At 43.1% G+C, this 20,583-nt stretch overlaps 1 protein-coding gene across 1 annotated transcript in view; it reads left to right on the top strand.

The window, feature by feature from the left end:
• The window catches only part of cv-c (RhoGTPase activating protein), a 282,614-nt gene that overhangs the window by 189,833 nt on the left and 72,198 nt on the right, over positions 1–20,583 (top strand). Inside the window, exon 7 of the mRNA XM_017900211.1 lies at positions 9,740–9,811. Coding sequence (XP_017755700.1) covers positions 9,740–9,811 — 72 coding nt within the window. The remainder of the gene's footprint in view (positions 1–9,739; positions 9,812–20,583) is intronic.

Below are 20,583 nucleotides of genomic sequence, written 5' to 3'. Positions count from 1 at the left end.
CCGTGTACACGGCTACGGTACCGTACTCCGCAGCCTTTTATTCCGCACGAAGTGACACACCTACGTACCGCTTTATTCAGAACATAGCTGCGAGTCTCAGGCGGCGACCTACCGCAAAGTCATATTATTTCGACGTGCTGGATTTCCGTGCCATCCGTCTTTTCGAGCTGTGTGCCACGGTAAACGATGAATCACTAAATCGGTCCACGAATTCTCGGAGATCGCGTCACCTTTCCGAAACTACGCGTTCACTACACTTTGTCTAACTTGACGGTGTCGTCGATGACACCCTATGTGGCATCAATGATTTTCTAGATGATGCGTGGCAGCAAATCTAAACAAAAAATTTAGTACATTTGAAATATTTGGAAATTTGGAAATTTGGGAAATTTGGGAAATTTGGGAATTTGGGTATTTAGAAAATTTTGGAAATTTGAAAATTTAAAAAACTTAGTAACTTAGGAATTTGGGTATTTAGGAAATTTGAAAATTTGGAAACTTAGGAATTTGAGGAATTTAGGAAATTTGGGAAGTTTGGAAAATTTGAAAGTTTAGGAAATTTAGGAAATTTGGAAATTTAAGAATTTGGGGAATTTTTGGAATATTGGGAATATTGGAAATTTAGGAATTTAGGAATTTGGGGTATTTTGAAAATTTTTTACGTTTAGGAAATTTAGAAAACTATAGAAATTTCACCATTATCGAATGCTATCGCGAACCCTACAATATTTTAATTACTTTAATTACATTAATTTTGATTTTTCTACTTTTTTTCTCCTTTTTCAACGGATGGAATTCGAACGATGAATCCTTGTTAGAGATTTGTCAAACACACGTTGGCGTGGGTGCCCTCGTTTCGTTACCGGGGGATTTCAGTTAGCGGAGTCGCGGTTAATGCAATTATTAAAACGCGCGGAGTTTGTCGTTTACATACACCCACGTAATTTGTTGATCCTCGTTATTAGTGAGCTTGCGGAGAACGTTTGCACGTGTTCTTTAGATAGGATTTGCGATCAATTAAACTTTCGTTGAACTTTAAAAACCAATAACGTCCGCGATGACCCAATTGCGTTTCTATAATTAGTAGGTTATTTTCATTTACGCGAATTCGTGAATATTCACGGAGAGAACAACGCGAAATTATAAGGCTCCTCGACGATTTGTAGCTTAAACGATTCGAATTTCGCCGCGAGTTCGCTCGGGGAAAGAGCGTACGATTAGTTGAACTTTAATTGAACTTTCCAAGCGCACCTTATGCGTTTACACGACGGATGAAGAAACTTCGCGGCACGCTTCACTGAGCAGAAAATTCGGTGTACGTATAAAATAACCGTTCCATGACGAACTTTAAAATAAAAGGGTTGCTCGGGATTTCGCTATAGAAAGTATCTCGCTAAGAATCGCGATTGTTGTGGGGTCATGGGAAATATTCGCTTATTATGCTGACCAAACTATTAATCAAATAGTCCCTGTAATAATCGAACACTGGGATCTTAAACGAAATATTTAGACTCAGTTACCATAATATCGAAATCGACGTTGCCAAGAAATAAAATATCTGAAACGAACCGCCTTGACTTTCCTCGTAATTACAACAATCAATAACAACGTCTCCAATTTAACAAAGATATTTGTAAAATAGGTACTAGCGGGATACATGAAGAGTACACGAATATGTTTCCTATTAACCCTTTGCACTCGAGAGGTGAGCTTGAGTCAGCATTTCATAAAATTTGGAAGATCGATATTAATTAATATATCAAATTTAATGTAATGTAACAGTGTGCGAGGCATCGAAATCAAATAATTCTCTAATTTTATTATTATACAATTCTTTATTTACTGCTCAAAAAAGTATCGTCAGTTTTTTAATAAAGAATCTTTGAATTTCGACTCTTCTTTAGCCAAAAAATCGTCGAATGCAAAGAGTTAATAATTTTATTAATTCTGTAATACACATAATTCTAAATCTACCGTATATCGTATTAAATATTATCTCTATAAAACGATTACGGCGTAATTTTTATATTTTAAACTGGCTTACCATATCCATATCTCCTTTCACGACTACCTCACACCGTGCACCTTAACCTCTTGCCCTACGACTTAACTTCCGATGGCGCGTGCCACAGTCAACGGCAGAGTCGTTCACACAACTAGCCGTTTCGCCCGAACGCGGCGGAGAATAACACGTAACTGAGGCAGGAAGCCATCAGCGAAAATTAACCACGAGCCTGTCCGAACCTGACGATGTTTACGTTGGATCCTATCTACGAAGCATGGCTCTCACCCGTGATACCAGATCGAACAGGTTCGTGCAGCCTAAGATAAACATTACGACGTCATAGTATCAATACTAGGACGTACGTGACACGAATGCGACATCAAATTCGCCAAGGATTTCTAATGTTTTCTGTTGTAATTTCTTAGATTGAAATTACAGTGAGGGAACTAACCGTATACAGTTATATAGAGAACGATATATAAAATTCATTATTAGTGAAATGTACACTCAGAGAATTGTTAGAGAAATACATACAAGGAATGTAGATACCAGTAAGGGTTCTAACGACTAATGTGCTTTATACTGCTTCGAATTTGCAACTGAATGATTGCAGAAAATATAAAACTTTTTAAACCCCTTGACACCAACGTAATAGCAAAGGTCCTTGAAATCCAAAATTCGTTACTGATTTGCGACATCTAGCACTCCCGACATCATTGTTGCACTGCTATGGTTAATTCTTGTTGTAAATTAACTATGGTCATGCAACGATGGTGTCAGGTCTGCTGGAGGTTGCAGGCCAATAGCGATCTTCGGATTTCAAGGACCTTCGATACTGTGTAAGCATCAAGGGGTTCATTTCTAAGGGGCAAATCACTTCGAGACGCGTTCAGGCACCGTTCAGGGGGTTCCAGAAGAGAATATAAAGACGCATCAACTGATGATGAAGTGCAAGCAGAAACTGTGCCTCGGTAAAGAATTTCATTAACAGTTGACGTGCCACGCACGTCATTTTTCTTTCTGCAACAATCGCCTGACAACGTGTGTAACACGTCGCTGGTGTTCCGGTAACAGAAGCATCTCAATGTGCGTGGCACGTCTTAGTGGTTAAAAGGACTTACTGTTTCCTAAACCTCCTTCGTTTGATATTCGCATAAGTGTATATATTACATAACGTGTGTAACACGTCGCTGGTGTTCCGGTAACAGAAGCATCTCGACGTGCGTGGCACGTCTTAGTGGTTAAAAGGACTTACTGTTTCCTAAACCTCCGTTTGATATTCGCATAAGTGTATATATTACGCTTATATTAGATTTTATATATTTATTCCTGTACAACTGAATACAATTACTTCCCTGCACGCTAAATGCTTTGATTTCGTCCTAGAAATTCCAACAATTCTAACAGTGCCAAATGTGATTAAGAGTCGTTAAAGATGATCACTCGTTTGTCCTGACTTTCTTACCACGAGTCTCATACGATATTACATGCGAAAGGGTTAAGAACGCGCGTGAGACCAAAGAAAGTCGCTTGACCCCGTCGCTTATAGCCTGCGCACCCTCTGAAACCCTAGCTCACCCCTAAGAAACCAGCAGAAACGCATCTCACCGATCGCGTTCGCGCAACAACGCGCCTCATTTCCGCGAGCGATCAACCTAACGAGAGACGACGCGAGTGCCATTTCGTTCCTTCAATTAATAAACTTTAATCGACACTGCGAGAGCGAAAGGCTGGATTAAACGTCCTTCGAGGAGGCTGTTCCGTACCCGCTGCCTATCTATCGAATTTCACCAGAAGCAGTCGAATTCGATCCTCGCCATCTTGTAACCGCGTTCCGAGAAACTCGCCAATGAAACGGGATAATTAACCTCCTCACGATGACTGCCTCATACGTGTACGTTTAGTTCTTGCTCCATCCGAGCCCGATTCCAAAGAATACGAAGATTCGACGACTATGTACAGGGTGTTTCGTTTATTTCGCTCCCCCTGCGATATTTTCATCGGGAATTTTAGTTTATTCGGACGAAAGCGAAGAATATTGTGGTTATCGAATTTTTTCAGGGAGAATTTTTCTGCTTTGAACGTGTCGGGGGCAGAATCTTCCTGGGGGTGACAAGAGAGGTGACACAGATGCCTCTAGCGTTCCTTTTGTGTATTTTCTTTTTTCCGGTTTGATTTTATAAAATATTTTCATTTTATAAAATAACCATAGAGTGAGGTGCCATACTTTATTTTCTCCGCGTATAACCTACTTTTCCTATGGCAATCCTATAACCAACGGAACTGAACAATTTCTAGTATCTACGGAAGTACAATGAAGGACCTAACGATCAGTGATGACGATTACAACCCTCTCATTGAGAGAACAATTTTATGTATTAATTTTAAGTATCTCGGTATACTCCCTAATTCTGATTTCTTGTAAAATGTATAATGTATAGCAGAAGAATTGGAAAATACGCGTTTCTATATCCATCCTTGCAAATAATAAAAGCACCCTCGTATTAGCAAAGATATTATGAAGACCCGGGACAAACGAAACTGTCGAATTAATACTTTAAAACACGGAAATAGGATATAATAGATCAGCGTTGAGCTCTTACCTTGCGATTCACGTTGCGATGCCCGTGCCATGATCAGCAGCAAGGTCGGCCACACGTCGACGCCCTAAGTCCGAACGCGGCGAAGAATAACACGCAACTGAAACAGAAAGACATCGACGAAGATTAGTCAGGAGCCCGGACACGTGCTGTTTACCTTTGGTCCTACGAACCATGTCCTCAGTCGTGACACACGTGTTTCGCTAGACTTCCTTGTTACGACTCTCACGTTATATCGTAGACAAAGGAACTGAGTACAAAAATTATTCCGTGAGCGTATTATAGAAATTAGATTTAATACAATATATAGGGCAGACTTTGAATTCGCTCTAGCTTACTGTCTTGGATGGTTGTAAACGATATGTAAAATGAGAAATGTTCAACAAAGCAACAAATACTTAGTACGAAAAGTGTGAAAACCCTCATTAGGGATGAACATGAAGAAGATTATAATTAACCCTTTGCATTCGAATGGTGACCCTATGTCACCATTCAATCAAATTCTGAAGATCGAGGTTAATTAATATATCAAATTAAAAATAACACAGCTATGTGTGGAATGTCGAAATAAAATAATTCTATATATTAATTTGTTTTCTTACATCTTTCTTATTATTTTTATACGATTTCCTTCTTATTATTTTAGAAATATTATCGACTTTATAGCAAACTGTCTTTGAAACGCTATTTTCCTGTGATAAAAAGATCACCGAGTGCAAAGGGTTAAGAAAGAGGATGGAGACTTTAAATCGTGTATTCGTTATAAGGGTTCGTTCACAATTTATCGATATGAGACATTTAGGGTTCTGTATCCCGCAAATGGCGGATTTTTCTCGCATGTGTCCATATATTTCCGAATAAATAAACGAATTATCTCTCTCCGACGTTGATAAATTCGTCTCTGTAGAGGTTAACCGACGAGGAACGCTCGATAATAGATCACGATCCATGATCTAGCGCGTGTCGCGCGCCACGACGATCGGAAAATAAAGACGTTCCCTCTCTCTCCTGCTCTCTGCACACCTGGCGGCGCGTAGACCCGCGGAGCGGACTTCCCGCTGTTCTGGAAATCGATAAATTCACCGTGGCGGTATCGATAGCGATAGGTACCTAGGTTTTATCGCGCGATGACGATATCGTCTCTGTTTTCCATCGCGGCGGGTGGTCCAGGACTCCCTCGAACGCTGAAACGCGTCCACCGAGCTCCCTCGACGCCGCGTTTTTCCAACCCGAGCCACCTGCTTTCCGCTTTCAGATCCTGGTCCCTTCCTATCCGAGAGAGCCCGGCTCGCGCCATCGTCGCCAAGACCTGTTCCCGTTTCCGGCTCCTCGATCTCTCGTGGGAATTTCGCGATACCGCTCTTGGAAGAGGTACCCGGCTCGGACCCCCATGGAAATTTCTCGCGATCGCTCGGATATGCTTCTCGTGCTTTTTTTCACGCTCGCATGTACTCCTCCCTTCTTCCTGCTATGCAAATTTCACGCCGAGTTCGCCGGGTCAAGGGAGGTTACGCAGGGGTTGCGGAGATCATGGGAGATTTCGAAGATTCGTTGCTCTGGTAGGATTAATCGAGGGGTACGGTCGAGGTCGAAGAACAAGTTGCGGGTTGCTTTTTTCCTGAATGAATATGCGATAGGGGTTTGGAGAAAGGGATTCTGGTCTTCCGGATTCTCTGTTCTAATTTTTCACGTTGCGGGTATGTTTCTGTATTAAACACTCTGAATTTAACACTAGAACTACTCATCTTTAATGAGTACCTAACTATAACGTGCATAGATTATGGTAATTTCAGCGGTACGATGAATATGAGTGAATATATTGATTATAGTTCTTTCGAAGCTCTTCTTCAATTTTTATAAGGTCACTGATACTCTATATGCTAAAATTAGAAAAGAAAATCGTGAATTTGCATGAAAAACGAATGAAAAGAATAATTTTATTTTGATGTTCTTAATATAATTGTCATCATCTATTATTTAAGTTATAGCATTAAAACAAACGGTGACTGAGAGTCACCTCTCGAGTGCAAAGGGTTAATATGAGTCGATACCAATTTTATTCTTAAAGCAGGTGTATGTGCTCGGTGATTGCAAAAAGGAAAACTCTGGGACCAGTCATTTTAACTGGGTTGGTAGTTCTAGTGTTAACATGACCAGGTAAATGATAAGTAGACGAAGAAATAAAATAAGAAAAATATGGAACACGAAGAGATATTGAAAAATTGGTTATACCTATATTAAAAGAAAAATCACAATTACAATTAACAATATGGAACCCTTTTGAACCCTGATAGGTATAGTGTTAACGCATGTCCTTTGTAAGATAATATTTTAACGTGTTTGTAGAGAAATTTAATCATTTATGATGAATAAAAATTCATACACACGTGTGATTATACATTATCGAATTTGCGTTGACAGCGTTGCATTGTAAAAATTGTAAAAAGCTTACCAGCAAAATGCAAATTAGGGAAGAGTACTTTCTGCGTAAATTTCTTAATCCGTAGTTGAATCTAAAATAAACTCTCAGCTAAATATTAAGCTTCAATTTTATAATTATATATGGCTTATTCGTTGAAAAACAAGTGAGATACGTATCTCTTGAACACACAAGAAGATCGTTTCGGAAGATAACGCGTCGAGTTATGAATTTCGTTCTTCAGAATTCTATTGAAAAATTGGAATTCGAAACTTCAGAGTTCGACATCCTCGCAGATGCAACAGATGCACGAAAGATGTTCGAACTATCGAGTGCAGAGATCAGGTTGTGTCGATTATTACACTCGTGTTACAACACATTTTCCTGCTCGATTCTAGAAGACGATAAGACGAGACACTATTTCACTCTTTCGACGCTTTAATCGAAAAAGTTATCTGCGCGAGCTTCGTATCTAATCTTCGGCGTTAGGCGACGAAATGCCAAATAGGTTATGAATGAGCATAGTTCAGTGGCACTTATTTCTTATCAAAGAAACATTCCATTGTCAACGTTTCTAAGACGAAATCTCCCATTCTTTCGTCATTCATCCTTTCCATTCACGAGCTGTTATTTACACGAGATAAACGCGACACGTTTCTATGCGTGTCTTCGATAAAATTCGCGCGGTAAAGTTTGAGACGTTACCCAAGTTTCTCCGCCATTAGGGGACAAACGAAGATTCACGCTAGAAGGATATCTTTAAAAGATCATGTAAATATTTTTATAGAAATTATACCTCTGTGTAATTCAATATATTTCTTAGGTTATACTATGACCCCATTTCTCTATCGTCTAATGCTGCAGCAAATTATGGAAAATCTTTAGAATTTATTATTGTTAGAGTCAAATGATTCTCAGAAGTATACCTTAATACCAAACTACCATGACCGGTGAAATGACCGATGAAATATTGAAAAATTAATTATACCTACAGTGGCGAGTATATAAATAGGAAAACAATATTAATGTCATGCATTGACCTGCTCAATCACCCGATTTAAACCCCATCTCTGGAAGTATGTAAAGAAAATTAAAATGGTGAAACCTTCCAATTTTAATAATTTGTACGCTATAATTGACAATTTGTAGAGAAAACAAAGGTGATCCAATGAAATATTAATTACTAGTTATCAGTATATTGTACAAGTAAGAAAATTTATATTTAAAAAATAAAACAAGTTAATTTTTGGCACAAAATTGGATTCCCTATTTAACTCCTCGTCCAATATTCCTTATATCCATTTCAACGATGCATTTTTTAGTTAAAAATCAGGCAATGTTAATTATACAAATTATACTCATAAATTAAGTTAAAGAATCGCACTTTGAACATGTGCAAACAGAATAGGAGAAATATTAGTATTCCCAGTAAGACACTGCGTCAAATATGAAAAATACTTTGTCCATATTTATGCCCCTGTATATTAATACTAGATTTACGGAATTCGTCAATTTGACGGATGGGTTGCTCCAATTATACGATGGAAACAGATTTAGTTAACTTGTATTAAGATTGTTATTATTGTAATTGTTTTTAAATTAAACTAATCGTTAAAAAAAAATGACACGTGGTTTCCTTTACCCGTCAATTTGTCAAGTGTCAAATATGTAGAAATAGGTATACAGATAGCGTCCGTAAACCTAGTGTTAAAAGAAAAATTGCAAAGACAGGCAAAGCGATAATTTTTAATTAAAAATATAAGAAGGATCGTTTAGTCCGTGGCATGTTTAGCGTTAGAAAGAAGCTTGCCTTCAGTCGCTGGTCGAAAGAAATCAGAAGTGAACGTTACGGATCACCAAGCGAGATGACAGACCTCCGACTTAAAAAGCTCAAACATCCCAGAACTTTATTTCAATCTGCCTCCGCTCCTAAGCAACCTCATCCGCAGAAGAAAACCCTTCGGGGTCGACCACGTCGCTGGAACAACTGACACGAATACCCCGGGTTCCAGCTTGTCGATCGATCATTCCACCTGGTCGCGAATAAATTCCTGCCTCGTTTTAGCGACTCCCTCCCCCTGGGACGACCGTTTTCCCTCGTCTCGCAGCTCCGTCGCGGTGCATTCCTTTCGCGCTGCGACACACCGGGCTCGCGAGTTTTTCGCGTCCGCTGTCAGCCAAGGCATCTCGTCTCGCATAACGAAGAGCACCGTTTTCGTCGTGGCCGCCGCTTTTTCCGACCAGAGGCCTTCATTCACCAAACGAGCAGGGTCGTGCGCTCCAAACGGAGGAATCCCGGCCGCTAATGACCAGAATGTTTGTTCATGTAAATGCCGATCCCGATCCTTTTTTATTCCCCTTCGCGCGCTTCGCTGCAAACGAGTTTATCGCGAGGATCCGGCTGTCGTCGATAATGATTCCGATCCTCGCCGTTTAATTCGCTAGAGGGGTGTCAGAGACTCGACGAGGGATGTAAATTATTTTCGAGTTTAACAGACCTACGCCATTTTGGATCGTTCTCTCAGTATTCTCATGTTCTAAGATCCTATCGGTCATTTTGAATATCTTTTACCCCCTTTTGTTGTATTCCTTGTACTTGATAATTTCCTGATTTCGAAGGATTTATTTGTTGATATAGGAATTGGTGAATGTACCTTGGATTTTTGTTTAATTTTTGGAATAATTGCGAATAATCGGTGTGCTTTTCTGTTACAGAGATCGAAGCACAGGAGGCTTGCAAATGGCTGAGGGCGGCCGGTTTTCCGCAGTATGCGCAGATGTACGAGGGTGAGTGGATCTTGCATGATGTATGTCTATATTTCTGTCACATTTCGATAGATGTAAATGCATATAAAGAGAAAAGCAAGAGCGTAATTAGATCTGTTCTATTTCCTCTCCGCGGTTCCAAGAATAATTATAAAAGCATAAAGGAACAATGATTTCCATCTGGAATGGTGATAGGAAAAGGAAGAAAATGGAAGGAATAATTTCCAGTCACGTCGACTCTAGTGAAACGTATCGTATAATTGTCTGTAGCTAACAGAATAGAATTTGTCGTTGATAAGATCTAAATCTTGGGCGTTTAGAGCACGCCTCTTGAATCGAAACTGCTCGAAAACGCGTAATTAGAATGAAAGACGACCCCGTAGGGGGTGGACGCTCGTTATTTCCGACGGTTCCAATTTACTTTCAATTTACCGTGCGATAATCAACGCGATCCCCTTGGAAAATCCTCTTTGGTACGTCTACTTTCGAGGATCTCCTCGAACGATGCATAGAAAGTTGTCAGCCCTTGTCCAGATCAGGACAGATTACCGTGGAAAGAGGTTTCATGAAATTCGAGCGCACCCTTCCTTTTCCTCGATGCCTCTCTTCTTCGTTCGGGCCATGTGGTTCTTTTCATCTCGAGCTCGACCCACCATTTTTCATTTCGGAACGGTCACGTATAGCGAAAAGCTTGTCATGTCGCCTGCCCGAAAAGGGGTAACGTTTGAAAGAGAGAGTGTCAACTTCTGAGTCTCGAGGCAAACAGCGTCATTAGCTCGAGAGGGATCAGCGTTTTCTGTTCCAAAGCTGTGAATAATGAATATCTTAGCGCGATGGTTATGGCGTCGGAGAGTTCCAATTCGAACATCGAAATCTGAAAATTCAAATTTAAAAATTCGAATATGGATTGAACGCGCATCGAAAAAATTTTAATAAGTCTTACGTCTGAATTAGAAGATTTATAATATTCGGCCCTAACATGGATATATAAGCAATTGTATTTAAATCAGCGATATTGTAAAAAGCGAAGCTGCAGGACAGATACATACGGTGGCTAATGAAATATTACTGAAATTGCAAATGAATTACTGCTGAATTATACATGGTGGCGATGTGATCGGATCATCGATCACGTAGACAAATTCGGACGGAAAGAAAAGTGGCGTGCGGCGAGGGGGCACAGCCGTCGCGCAGCCCCACGAAAAACGGGGTTCCGAAAGATGAAAATAAGAGAAGCGGCTGTGGCGTAGGCTTACAATATCCTTTCAAACGAGAGGAATCGTCAGCTCGAAAGGGAGGGTGGTCCAGGGACCACCAAAGCGGACGTATGTGAATGTTTTCGATGGCAGTGCCCGTGTACGTGAGATTTTTACTAATATCCGCGGCCTCGGAAACAAAGGTCTCCCTGTTTCGCTTTTGTTTTTCCCCGGCTACGTACCTCCATAATATTAGAGTATAAATTTCAAGATCTCATTGTTCGACGGCCTTGGGTGAAACGTTTCATTTGCAATTCATCGATCGCGGTAAGGTAAAGAAGTATAACGAGTTTCGGTTTAATGTTTCCAATAATAATTATGAAAATGGTCCTGCGCATGCCTTCTTCTGCGTGCTTTTCGTGTGTTATTTTTACGCGCATTCGGTAGCTTCGGTTTTTAATACCTCGTACTTAAAATAATGACCGATTTTCTTAAATAACTTACACCAACGGCCTTCCCGCAATTAGTAGTCAAATCATACCAGGTGTCCCGAAGTGACCCCCTGTTTCCAAAAGTAGCGTTCATTTCGCACATATTCCCCTTAAATTCCTATTGTCCGTCGTAATGGATAATTACACTAGGACACTGGTACTTGTCGCTAATTTTATTTCTCATATATTTCATATCTATATTCAAATATTTCTAAATTACGTAAATAATTGCGTGCCTAAATATCGTCGGAAAATTAAGAGATTAAATATGAACTAGCAGTCCCCGTAATTTTATTACCCTAGAGCAAAGCTACCTCGACTGAACGTGAAACTACATTGTACCAAAGAACGAGCTAATCGTAAACAAATAACCAGCAGCTCGCTCGCGAATGGCCGTGGATCGCTTAAAAATTGGTTCTCGTGCTGCAGACGGCGCAGCAGAGCCGAGCGAATAAACAGCGGAATGAAACAATGACTCGCTAATGACGCGGGTAAGAACACAGCTGGCCTGCCGCTAGCTAACGCAAACGCAACTGCAGGAGCCGCGGTAGCGCAATAACGAACGCATTGTTGGCAGGCGCCGCGACAAAGGACCCATTATGATAAGTATTAACATGTCCGGACGCATCAAGCTGCCCCCTAATAAGTTACTCTCGTCTCGCGTCGCGATTCGACTCGCTCTGCCCACGTGTCTCTCGTTGGAGATAGGTCCCACCTTCCGATTTTTCACCAACCTCGTCGGCTACCGAGTGAAATTTTCCCAGAAAATTGTCACTCTTGAACGAGAACTGCAATCTCTTGGTAACTTCGTTCTTGCGAATTTCAATGGAGAAAATTTTATCCGGAAGAAAAATTTATGTATAATACGTATTTCAAAGTTTAGGTTTTATCTGTATTTCTCTTCCCAGGGAAAGGTTCTACTCCAAAATCTCCTCGCTTTCAGCAAAAGTTCGTATAGGTATAACCAAAGTGAAGCGTGTATTACAAAAAGGAAGCGAGTACTTTCGCTCGTTCAAAGCGAGCCGAAACGAGCGAAGAGCCGAGATAATCTGTAAATCTCGTCGATGCAACCTCTCGGTTCTCCCTATCATCGTCGCGTTCGCGCTGAAAGAACTCTCGTTGCCGCTTTCCGCGGTCAATTTCACACTTTCTAGCACTCGGAGGCCCTCCTTTCCCCAAAAAAGCCGAGCCAAGCCACGATGGGCTACAAAGGTGAGCAAAGTGGAGCAAGGCGAGATGCAGAGCCTTCGTTCGCTTTCGTATGCTCGATCCGGATGCGCGTATCACGGATACCGGACACGGTATCATGTTCGAGGTAAACGAAGTTGCTAGCAACCTGCCATCGGGAGCGTGTCGCGCGGTAGCATTGAGCCAGGTGTAGAACGTAGCGGGGAAAGGACTAATAACTCGTGTTCCGCGGTCATTAACGTCCTTGGGGCTGGCGAGTAATTCCAGGTCTTTCTTCAATTTCAAGAGCTAATGCGGGAATAATAATCAGCCGCGCGTCGCCGCGCGATGATTAACGACCGAAGGCGATTTTTCAACGGTGGCGCAACGCCGCCAATTTACGTCCGGATAGACTGTCGAACAGGTCGGCTCCCGGCTAAATAACACAATGTCCCACGCGAGATTTATGCGGAAACGGGGCAGGGAGGTCTCAAATCGCGGACGAATTAGCAGGCCGCGAGCCCACCGCGGTGTCGAGCATAAATTTCTCCGGCTGTCTCGTTACCGCGTTTATTTAAATCAATTTCCATCGATCCGAACGTCCCGATACACACCGTCGACGATATAACCTCGGTTAGACCATTATTTAGTACCGTTTAGTCGTGTGAATGGAACGAACTCTTGGACCGATCGCGGCCGGTAGTTAGGTAACCGCGGTGGCGCTAGTGTCGCGCGGCTCGCGATTTTGGGTCCGCAACTCTCGAGAGTTGCTCGATATCGTGGTTCCGTGTAGCGATTATTGCCCGTGTGTAAGTTGGATTTAAATACGAACGACCTGTCTCGATACCGTAAGTTATTCCTGGATTCTTTGAAACGCCGTTTTGGAGACTTAAGAGTTTCCTTTGCCGTCGCGGTACAACGTACGGCGAGTATATAACTGTCGTATAGTATAGCGTCATAAATCTGCAATAAATATCAGGATCGCTGATTTATCTGTCCAAATCTTCCGATTTGTTTCTTACCGAGTAATTGTCCGAATAATTGACAAGTAATATCGTAAAATTACTTCGAAGATATCAATTTTTCCCGCGTTATCGAATTAGCAGAGTGCAGTTGGCAGCGTGTATAGCGTTACGGCATATCGAATCAAAGGAATAAAATTACTTTAGCCAATCTTTTGTTTGACACGAACTGTCGTAACCCGTCGTAAAGATGCCATAAACGTCGCGATTCATGGTTTATCTATTGAAACTTTTCGAGTTACCGTTTAATACGGAATAATTGATGAGTACTAAATCTTTTTTAAGTACTATAGAATTATTCGTGCACAGGTCGTGCCAACAGCTGTCGAATACTTTAGATAAACGTTAGACGTGATTCAGCGTGGATATATATTTGTCTATTCTTATTTAAATCATATAACAGTGATGCAACGTGGTCAAGGGGATACCCGATGAAATACGCGAGATGTCGTCGAATGACTTTCTTCGACGCTAACTCGTTCAAAGTTTGAAATAGTAGGCAAGTGGCGTGTTTGCAAACGAGCGATATTTATCGAAAAACTCAACCAGCTGGCAATGGTTCAAGCCTCTTCCGCGAATTCGTCCATTCTGTTAACGTGTAATTCTCTCGTGACACCTACATACCAACGTTCTAAGCGATAGATAGAAAACTCGGGAATTTCGGCATGTAAATTCTCATCGTTCGAAAGTTCTTTGAACTTTATTACCCTGAGCCTGTATTCAGTTCCGAAAGTAAAAAATAAAAAAATAAAAGTATGACATAGAAGAAAGAAATGAAATGAAATACGAAACTCGAGTCATGGAAAAGACGACTTCGTTGATGGAATGAGACTTAGTTACGAAAATCGAACTTCTAATTCCCTTGCTCTCAAAATTATTACACCTGACGTTGTTACGCAAACTTTGACACATCACGCTAGACCAACTATTAAGAGATAACGGGATTACATCGAAAAGCACTTTGCATGGTAACCGAAATTTCATCACGAAACGAGATCTTGCGTAAAAAGAAGACGAGTCCTGGGCTCGTTTGAGAACCTAATAAAATTTACGCGTTCGATACATGTATCGACTATCGAATCGGTGATCGATGCTCGATACATGTATCGACTACTGAATCGGAGATGGATTTTTCTAGGCGACTCTCGTTTGCATAATTCGACGTGCAAAATTTGTAACGAGCTAGGCGAATCCTTCGCGAAGCTAATTCGCGAATCTTCAAAAAATGTTCTCGACTCCTAGCAATGGAGAAAAATAATCTTTCCGGATAAGAAGAAAATGACTAACTGTGGTCGACGTTGTTCGAAGCTCGATCCAGCAAGCTCAAAACACGGTAATTCGTCCGTTACACCATTTTCTCGCTCGAATTAAGCGACTATCAAGCTCGCGGTATATATCTGTCGGAAGGAAAGAAAAGGGAAGGGAAAAAGGAATAGGAGAGAAAAATAAAGGACAAGAAGCACGTTAGTAAGTTGGCAAACAAGCGACGACACTGTTCCATTGCCTCGAAATAGCGCGTGTTCGAGCGAGGTGCGGTCGAGCGTTCAGCCGTGCGATGAAAAGCTGTCTGTCAGACGGTATCCATCCGTCGCTAATTAGTACACACGTGGATTAACCGTGGATCGCGTGTAACTGCGGCCAGGGACCGCGGAAAGTATCGAGTCACGCCTCTCCTGTTTCCATTATATTAATCAAACGAGCCGATGCGGCGTGGAGAGACCCCTGCCCTCGTGGTTCTCCGGTTCTTGTTGCCGTTTGACAACCGCGTGACTAAACGCGAGCGGACTTGCCGCGACGTATTTCGTCGCGGCGCTTCGTCGTGTAACGCGGCGTGCCCGACGTCGCGTGAAATCCAGCCGGGAAATCGCGCCGATAGCCGCCCAGATTTTTCCAATTCGCGTGAACCAGGCGACCGCCGATTTCTCGCCGAGGAATTGGGCTACCGAGCCACTCGATCGCAGATTAAAATCCATTTTAGTCGCGAAATTTACGTCTCTTACGATTATTGTAAGAGGAGGAAAGAATTTCGACAGAAGGGGAATTTTTGATAAATCAGGTTCTATTTACAAAGATGGAGGAGTTGCAGAAGGTTGGAGTCGGTGGCTAATTTTATCGTTGTATGCTTGGAAAATTCGAGATTCTACGATTTATATTCTAATTAAGCGGGATTAGTCGTTATTCGAATTTAGCACGAGCGCGAGAGGGATCAGTCATTACGGCGCGATTAAGCGCGCGCGAAGTTTAAAGTTTAGCCTCGATGGTAAATGACAACGATTTGTTATATCGGCCGAAGCTCGAATCCGGGGATTTCGTCCTGAATTAATGAATAACCTAATAACGTCGTCCTCGTTGGCACGCTGCCATAGCCATTTTACACTGGAGTGACTTTATCAACGTACGTGACGCTGTCACTGGCATAGAAATAAGAAGAATCGTTCTCATTGGCCCGAAGACGAAAAATTAATTGGAAAATCTTGTTTACGATTCTTCGAATGATTGAGATAGACAAAGCGTCTCTCGGCTGTGTAACCTTCCTCAAAAATAAACGGCACCTCGTTAGCCGTAGACTCTATCCGAGATCTAGGAACAAAAATGGTGGCCCACTTGGAAGCGATGGGTTCGTGGAAGCAAAAGAACTCGAAGCTCCTAAATCTATCAAACTCGCAGCCACGGGGTACAAAGTCAACCGCCATTGGTAATTTTCCGTACTTTCGCGCGTTTACGTATTTTCTTGGAACGAGACACGCTTCCAAGAACACTGTTTCCCCGCTTGATTTGTCGAGACACCTGAATGGCCCGTTGAGAGAATGAAATCCATAAACTCGCGGAAAGTATATCTGTTTACGTCCCACGGCCGAGATACCGAATAACAACGGGGAGCACGAGGAGAATCGTGGCGGCTTAAAAATGGCCCTTCGCGTACTGCTTCGAACGATAAGTCTCTCCTGCTCGTCGTAAACACTTTCGCGCGGTATTCTTCGGCTCGACCTGTCCCTCGTCGTAACGTCGGGACAGGGTGTTAGAAACGAGTGGAAACAGCGATCGGTCACGCGTGCTCCCAATAAAACGACGATCGATCACGTCGCAGACTGCCAACGTCTGAGCGTCTCGACGGCGCTCCATGACTGGCACACGTCCGTGGCGGCGATGGCCCAATTTTCCGCGGCGGTCGCCATTGAAAGCTGGCGCTGCGTCACGCGAGCCGGGTCTTTTCGGGACCATCGTGAGGAGAACCGCGCGACGAGTGGTCCCGGGTGTGTCAGGTGGTCGCAGTTTCGTTTTTCCCGCGAATTTACGAGCGCCCAGGGGCCTATAGATGAGCGAGAGCACAAGAGGGTTGGTGGAGCCGGCGCGCGAAAATAATTTCGATCGGCCGATGCTAAAATTATCCATGGAGTCGCGGCCGTAGTCACGATTCACGAAATGCCGCGGTGTCGGAAGCACGTGCTGCTCTTTCTGCTCCTTCTGCTCTTTCTGCCCCTTTCAGCGAGCTTGGAACCCGGCCAGCCTTGCTCCCGCAGGCTCTGCTCTTCTTCTCTTTTCTTTTCTCCGTTTCGCCGTCTCCTCGTCCGTCCAACCTCTCGTCTCTCCGCCTCGTCGCGTTGTCCAGCGAGGGAAAATCGCGATCGTCCTGTTTCTGGCAGCCAGACAGTCGGTCTGTTACCCGGAATCGCGGACTGGCACGCCGGGCAGCTGCCGGTTCAACGATTTCCGTGGACGAGGCTCGCTTAATTAGTTGCACGAACCACGCGAATAGAACGGTTCACGGAACCGGACGTGAACGCTTGGATGATGATGAAGAAGAAGAAGCGGAGAAGGAGGTGGCGAACCTGGGGAACGAGGGGCCCGGGGAACGCTCTCTCGCGGATGGGGTTCATTAGGTTTCTGGGGTATTTGCGCGACGAGAATATTTGGCGATGATTAAGAACAGGCTCGACGCTTATTATTCTGCGACCGCTGGGTCGTTACGAGGCGGGCCTTTGCACCGCGATGGCAAATACAAATTAGCATGTGGATCGCTGGCCTTTTGCTTTACCCCGCTTCGGACGCCGTTAACGGCCACCTCGGGCCCGTTTAATTCCGTACGAAACGCCGCGTTAATTGGGACACCTGTAGAAATTGTAGGTTTGTGGAATGGGCGAATAAATTCGCGCGTTCCACTTGGGCCCGGATTAGTGTCACCGTAGAAACTGCGAACCTGTCCGTCCAGAGAGGTTGAATGTACTTCGGGGAACTTTCTTCGGGGATCGAGCCGTACGTACTTTGAAATTTTTCGCCATACACGCGTTTTCTCGAAGACTCGGGTAAATGTTCCAATAAATACCCGAATTTCGGTAAACAGGTTAACGCGTTCGTCGCTCAGCGCGATTCGGTTGAGTTTCTCGTGGGGCCCAAGTCGACTGTCGGGGTGCTGGAACGTTAGCGAACTGATGATTTGGATGGGTCTAGTACAGACACCGCTCGTTAGATGTTGGTCAACGTATCCAATTTACAATTTTCCATTTCTTTGGAATTACTATTAACCCTTTGCACTGGACGACTTTTTGGCCAAAGAAGGATAGGAGTTTAAAAATTTTCTATTACAAAGCTGACGATATTTTTCTGAGCAGGAATAAGAAATCGTATTATAATTAACACGTAGAATTATTCGATTTCGACACCTCGCACACCGTTACATTATCTGAAATTTTACATATTTATGAATATCGAGCTTCGAAATTTTATCAAATGGTGACTGAAGGGCGCCGCTCGAGTGCAAAGGGTTAACAAACTTGCATTTTGGAAATAACAAAACGATAGAACAGAATAACAGACTTGGAAAAGTTTTATCACTCGTAAACATATTGATAAACAATTACTAAAAATGTAAGGAAAATTACAACCTATTGTTCCAATTGTCCAAAATTATCTCAGATGTGTTTAGACTGTTTTAACGAATACCATGCGACATAGTATAACGTAATATCTTATCCTATGTATAAATTAATAAAAAGTATAGTATAATGCATATATTTTTATGTTGTATATCCTGTATTTATATTTCAGTACTTATTTCATTAAATTCGTTTTAACAATCCAACTAAAAATCCTATTTAACTTGAACAAGAAGTGCATAACCCATATGTGGGTGACGGGGGGCCCCCTACGGAAGCATACCCGTCACTCAGATATGGCTGATGCGGCGACGAACGTGTTAAGATGATCGTTTGATCCAAGGTGGTGGAAATTTCGGCAATTTTCTTAGAAAGACTGTTGTACCACGGGGAAGAATCTTGAAATCTTTGAACGTTTCCTTGAATTTCCCAGCTAATTCCGTAAAGAGGTACAGAGACCGCAGCGTGGTCGGAAGAGGAGCGGATGAAAGGGAAATTCGGTACGGCGATGATTATTTAAACTGACCAGTCGTTACGTCGTAGCTGCCCGAAACGAGTCGTCCTAGTTAGCCACGACCTCGTGAAACGTATGCGGTCACGGCTTACAAGATTCGTCGGAGCGAAAAGTAGAGTGCATACGCATGTTCATAGAGGAACACGAAGCTGGCCTCGGTGCGCTCTGTTTCGAGTACCAGCGGATGCCTCGACCACGAATTTCTTCTGCAAAAAAATGATTCGCGAATGGCTCGCATGGTAATTACCGTGTCGGATGATGAAGGATCGCAGAGATTCGTAACTAACGCGAAACTGATCCGGACAGTACTCGCGCTTGCTTTCTCCAGTGAAAATCCCATTAATTGGGACAATTACCGGAGGAAGAATATCCGCGAAGCGAAATCAACGAATTAAATCGTATCTTAGAAATTCAGATAGTCCCGCGATACTTTCAAACGCGTATACTCGATTTCGGTTCACCTCGTGCGGAAATTACGCTCGCTGCATACGTAAGACCCGCTATATTCGATCTCTACCCAGCCGACATCCTTCCCGGCCGTCTACAATTTCCAGACAATTATTCTGCAATTTTAAACGCATCCTTATACACCGTCCAGGTCTCTGACATCCCGACAGAGAGCCGAGGAGCAAAAATTCCAACTCGTCGAATCGTTTCACGCGTAGCATCTTCCAATCATCTTATCAATATTCAACCGCCTTGAGTCCCAATCAATGGGCCACCGTATAATCATCTTTCACCATTTTCGCAATTACCATTCGCGCGGATCCCCGATCTCGACCATACCCGCGAGACGCGGCGTCGAGCGGAATCTTCGCGGCGATTTTCCATCGAGTACGTCCGCAGGGAAAGTGGGTGAAGGTTTCCGCAGGCGAAAATTCTTTTCAACCGTGCACGCACGAGATTATTATTGTAGCCGGGGCTGTTTACCACCGCTTTATTTCCGGCCAGAGATCCTTCGGTCTTCCTTTGCCGAATCGTAATCGAACTGCAACCTTCGCCCCAGATTTTCGACCATCTTTCCCGTCGATATTTCCCGATAAACCGTCCCATTCGTTCTCCACTGTTTTCAGCGGACCCCTGTCAGGCCAGCCAAGGTTTCGCATAAAACGTCACCACCTCGGGGTTCGTTCAAACGGAGGAATTCTCGCTTTGGATGCGACGGCAATGATCCGCTCGCTACCCGATATTGACGCTGATAAACGACGTTGAACTTGATGACTTTTTCGTCACGATCGAGGGGCGGACACGGGTGTTACGCTCGCTTTACAAATAGCCGACCCTGTAAGGAGGACGTCATTAAATTTAGATTTCGAAGGCAAACGACGAGAGGCGTGCGACGAAACCAGCGTGTCCGATTGATCCTCGTTAACTGGCATTGTTACTTAATATTCTTCGCGGCCACGTTTTCCTTCTCTTTTTTTTTTTCTTACGAAGAAACGACAAGCGGAAGTCTCGCTACTGCCAAGTCGGTGACGTTTCCTGCCATGGTGTAGCAAGAAATCCTGTACGAAGTGACGTATGACGTA

Source organism: Eufriesea mexicana, unplaced genomic scaffold, assembly GCF_001483705.2.
Source record: "Eufriesea mexicana isolate 0111107269 unplaced genomic scaffold, ASM148370v2 scaffold1137, whole genome shotgun sequence".
Lineage (NCBI taxonomy): Eukaryota > Metazoa > Arthropoda > Insecta > Hymenoptera > Apidae > Eufriesea > Eufriesea mexicana.
Note: the sequence above shows the minus strand (reverse complement) of the source record. Positions and strands in the feature narration are given on the sequence as shown.